General features: G+C 51.0%; 1 protein-coding gene across 1 annotated transcript; it reads right to left on the reverse strand.

Annotated features, from left to right (window-relative positions):
- Nucleotides 1-632: 632 nt before the first annotated feature.
- Nucleotides 633-3,501, reverse strand: ZNF671 (zinc finger protein 671). Its single transcript, XM_080829369.1, has 2 exons — nucleotides 3,385-3,501; nucleotides 633-2,559 (listed from the first exon to the last, which is right to left on the reverse strand). The coding sequence occupies exons 1-2, from the start codon at nucleotides 3,428-3,430 to the stop codon at nucleotides 1,352-1,354; spliced, it is 1,254 nt and encodes a 417-aa protein (XP_080685495.1). The 5' UTR covers nucleotides 3,431-3,501; the 3' UTR covers nucleotides 633-1,351.
- Nucleotides 3,502-4,149: the final 648 nt, after the last annotated feature.

Consider the following 4,149-nt stretch of genomic DNA (forward strand, 5'->3'; position numbering starts at 1 on the left):
CTCCTGTAGGTCTTCCCGCCAGTGACTCCTACCTACTGAATTCTGAACTCAGACTTCTTGCCAGGTACCAGAGGCCAGACTCCTCTTAATAGTGCCTGGGGATATGAAACATTCCATGGGGACAAGGGACCAAACTCACTCTGCTCTCAGATGCACTGGAGGTTGTCACAACCCCCTTCCTACAGTTACTTAGGGACTCACGAATTAAAGGCTGCCATGACAGGTCTCCCAAAGCTCCTAAAGCTTTCCTAGAAGACTTTGGGTGGCAACACAAATTAGGCCAAACCTGGCGTGACAGCTTTTCTCTGCCATCATCATGTCCCGAGACATGGAAAACTGGGGCCTCCCATAAACTTTATCCTTTCATGTTGGTAGAACACAGGTGTGTCCTCAACACACTCCACACAATGAGCAGAACCCTCCAGATTAAAAGCAGCTCAAAGGGGGGCACCTGGACGGCTCAGTCAGTTAAGTGTCTGCCTTCAGCTCAAGTCATGATCCCAGGATCCTGGGATCGAGCCCCATGTTGGGCTCCCTGCTCGGCAGGAAGCCTGCTTCTCCCTCTCGCTCTGCCCCCCACCACCCCACTCAGACTCTCTCCTCTAATAAATAAATAAACTCTTGAAAAAAATAAAAGTAGCTCAAGAATAAGCCCTTTATTATTGCACTCACACACGAGTGATGTGAGGTATGTGCTTCCGGGGCTGAAGGCCGTGAGACCGCACACATCCACAGCGAGCATCACACGAGATGAGAAAGTCCATGAGGATAAATCTTTGCAAGCTACCTGGAAAACCCATCTTGTGTGCTGATTTTTTCCATGCCTAACCCAGACAAAAGTAAGGAAATGAGCCCCCCCATGGACCATGGAGGCCAATCGTGACTCCTTCTAGGGACTGTGGAGACAGCGCAGTCCGCCTGCCTAAGCATGCTGGAGTGACCGACACGCACCACAGGACTCGGGCAGATGGTAGTAGTGAGATGGCTTTTAGCACTGACAAAGGACCTTGGCAATTTACAATGCGTGCACACTGGTCCTGATATCACTGATGTACCAGGCACTCACGAGGAGCCTCCCCAGCGCAGGGGTTCATACGTGTGAGGTACCACTTCTGAACGATGGCTCCCTCACAAAGCCTACTCTCGCAGCTCCTCTCTGGTGAGAGCTGTTACACTGAGCAAGGAGATGGCACATTCCCTGTACCGCTGAGGCCTTTGTCTGGTGTGGATTCTCCAGGGCTGCATAAAGTTTGGTCCTTGGTAAAGGCTGTCCGAGGTCTGCTGCCAGGAATTCGCAAATGGATAATAAGTTGGGGTAATGACTAAAGGATTTCCCACAATTGCTGTGGTATTAAGGCTCTTCTCCAGTATGAATCTTCTGATGGAGAACAAGTGTGTGTTTGCGGTTAAACTCTTTCCCGCATTTGCTGCACACGTAGGGCCGTTCTCCGGTATGAACTTTCCAGTGCCGAATGAGATTTGGCCTTTGGGTAAAGGCTTTCCCACATCTGCTGCATTCGTAAGGATTCTCTCCAGAGTGAACCTTCTGGTGCTGAATGAGTTTAGAGATGCAGCTAAAGGCTTTCCCACATCGGCTGCACTCATAATCACTGCTGTGAATTCTCCAGTGTACATTAAGGTGGGAACTTTGGCTAAAGGCCTTCCCACATTCGCTGCACTCATAAGGCCTTTCTCCAGTGTGAGTCCTCTGGTGCAGAACAAGTGTGTGTTTGCGGCTGAACTCTTTCCCACATGTACTGCATACATAAGGCCTTGCCCCTGTGTGCACTTCTTGGTGTCTAATGAGGTTGGACTTACTACTAAAGAATTTTCCGCAATTACTGCACTGGTCGAGCCTTTCACCAGTGTGAACTCGCCTGTGTTCAATCAGGCCAGAGACCTGTCTAAAGAATTTCCCACATTCGCTGCACTCATAAGGCCTTTCTCCAGTGTGTATGGTCTCATGTTTAAAAAGGTCACAGCTTTGGCTAAAGAATTTCCCACATTTGCTGCACTCATAAGGTCTTTCTCCAGTATGGATTCTCTGGTGCCGAGTAAGCGTGTCTTTGCGGGTGAACAATTTCCCACATTCGAAGCACCTGTGATGCTGCTGTCCAGGGTGAAGGGCTCCCCCAGACCTCGTCCTCTTGTGGGGCCTCGTTCTAATATGGGAGACCTGGTGCTGAAGAAGGTCTGAGGAGGCTGGAAAGTCCCTTCTACCCTCACTGTGTGTACAGGTCTTCTCTGGCACATAGAATCTGCAGCTTTTCGCAGAGGCACTGGCCTCGTCTCTTCTGAAGGGTTTCTCTGCAGTGTGGTGCTGATGGACGTTTGCCCTGAGCCCAAGAGGCTTCCAACAGGCCCCACCACTGTGTGGTTCCAGCCTGGCTTCCTCCCCCTCGTATTCAGTCAGGTGTAAGATTTTTTTCAATATTGAGCCAGATACGTCCCAGGGCTGGAGCTTCAGACCTGCCACCGAAGTCCTGACCGGTGACACTCCTTCTAAAGAAACACTCTGCTCAGAGGACGTGGCCTCACCCTCCACCGCAGACCAACCATCTGGAAGCAGAGAAGTACCGCTGACATGCATGTCACACTTACCGGGAGGGGCGACCCCATTGTTAATGTGTGTGCGACACACCCGGGAGTACCTCAGTGGGACTGTTTACAGGACAAGAGAGGTGGGGAAGGTTGAGGAAGGGGTTGCAATGCAGAACTGGGTCTCCAAAGGTCACTGAATGAAGGGAGCCTTCTGAGGGCAAGGATATGTGGACAGAGAACAGCAAGTGGCTTCCAGTAGGTCTCTGGCTGTGGAGACGGGGAGTGCTACGCAGAAGGGCACGTGCAAGCCCAGAAGACCCACTAACAAGTGTGTAGCTGGGGCTCAAGGGTTATTTAAGGGGGTGTGCACATCTCATGACATGTGGAGTGCTGGACAATGTTGCAGAACAATGCAGACCCAGGGTGGGTGGGGGTGGCCTGGATGCCGGGCAGATGGAACACGGCAGGGGCCTAGAAGCAGACAGGAGACAAGCTGCAGTGTCAAGAATGGGGAAGGGTGGGTAGAAATACGGTGTGGCCAGCAGCCTTGAAGCCAAACGCTGGTATGGAAAGTTAGTACTGCTAGTTTTTGGTTTTTTTTTTTTAAAGATTTTATTTATTCATTTGACAGAGATCACAAGTAGGCAGAGAGGGAGGTGGAGAGAGAGGAGGTAGCAGACTCCCCGCCAAGCAGAGAGCCCGATGCGGGGCTCGATCCCAGGACCCCGGGATCATGACCTGAGCCGAAGGCAGAGGCTTAACCCACTGAGCCACCCAGGCGTCCCAGTACTGCTAGTTTTGAACCCAACCTTGATATCATGCCCTTCCCTCGCATCCACTCACCAGGTCCAGGTCCCTTCCGAGTCTTCCTTTCTGTGGCTGGAGCCATATCCACCTGGTCTGCTATCCGGGGATCTGCCCTTTGCTCCACTGGGGTGACTAAGTGAGATCTGGAGGATGTAATTCCTAAGAGAGACAAATGACAGGTGAGCAGCCACTACTGGCCAGAGCAAGGCATCCTATGACACTCTGTAAGTTAAAAAAAATTATTACCAAAACAAAACAAAACACAACCTTGGCAGTGGGGCGGGGGAAGGCGCCTGGGTGGCTCAGTTGGTTGAGTGTCTGACTCGGTTTCAGCTCAGGTCATTATCTCGGGGTCATGGTATCAAGCCCCATGTTGGGCTCCACACTCAGCGTGGAGTCTGCTTGGGATTCTCTCCCTTTCCTTCTGCCCCTTGCCCCACTCATGCTCTCTCTGTCTAAAATGAATAAATAAAATCTTTACAAAAGATTTTTAAACCTCTTTAAACCTTGAAGGAGGTTTTGGAGGAACTGCACAAAGATACCCATAAGTAGTGACTACGTGAGTGCCTGTAACTCCTGGTACAATTAAGCTCCAGAAAATGTCCCCTAGAGAAAGGGAGCAGAACCTTAGGCATAGCAGTGCCATCAATCTGGACAGATTCACCAAGCCCCAAAAGGAGCACGACTATGGGATCCATTGAACAAACCACACCTCATGCCTTTCAACCCTTCACTGCAAGGCTTCAGGACTGGCTCGCTAGAAGATGAGAACACTCCATACAGCACAAACCGGGCACCCAC

Source organism: Martes martes (genome assembly GCF_963455335.1).
Source record: "Martes martes genome assembly, chromosome: 17".
Taxonomy (NCBI): domain Eukaryota; kingdom Metazoa; phylum Chordata; class Mammalia; order Carnivora; family Mustelidae; genus Martes; species Martes martes.

Bases quoted from the DNA above. Each gene is read 5' to 3' on its own strand.
- ZNF671 (XM_080829369.1), bottom strand. From the start codon at position 3,430: ATGGCTCCAGCCACAGAAAGGAAGACTCGGAAGGGACCTGGACCTG. The intron at 2,560-3,384 runs GTGAGTGGATGC...CTCTGCTTCCAG, and splicing joins TCGGAAGGGACCTGGACCTG to ATGGTTGGTCTGCGGTGGAG.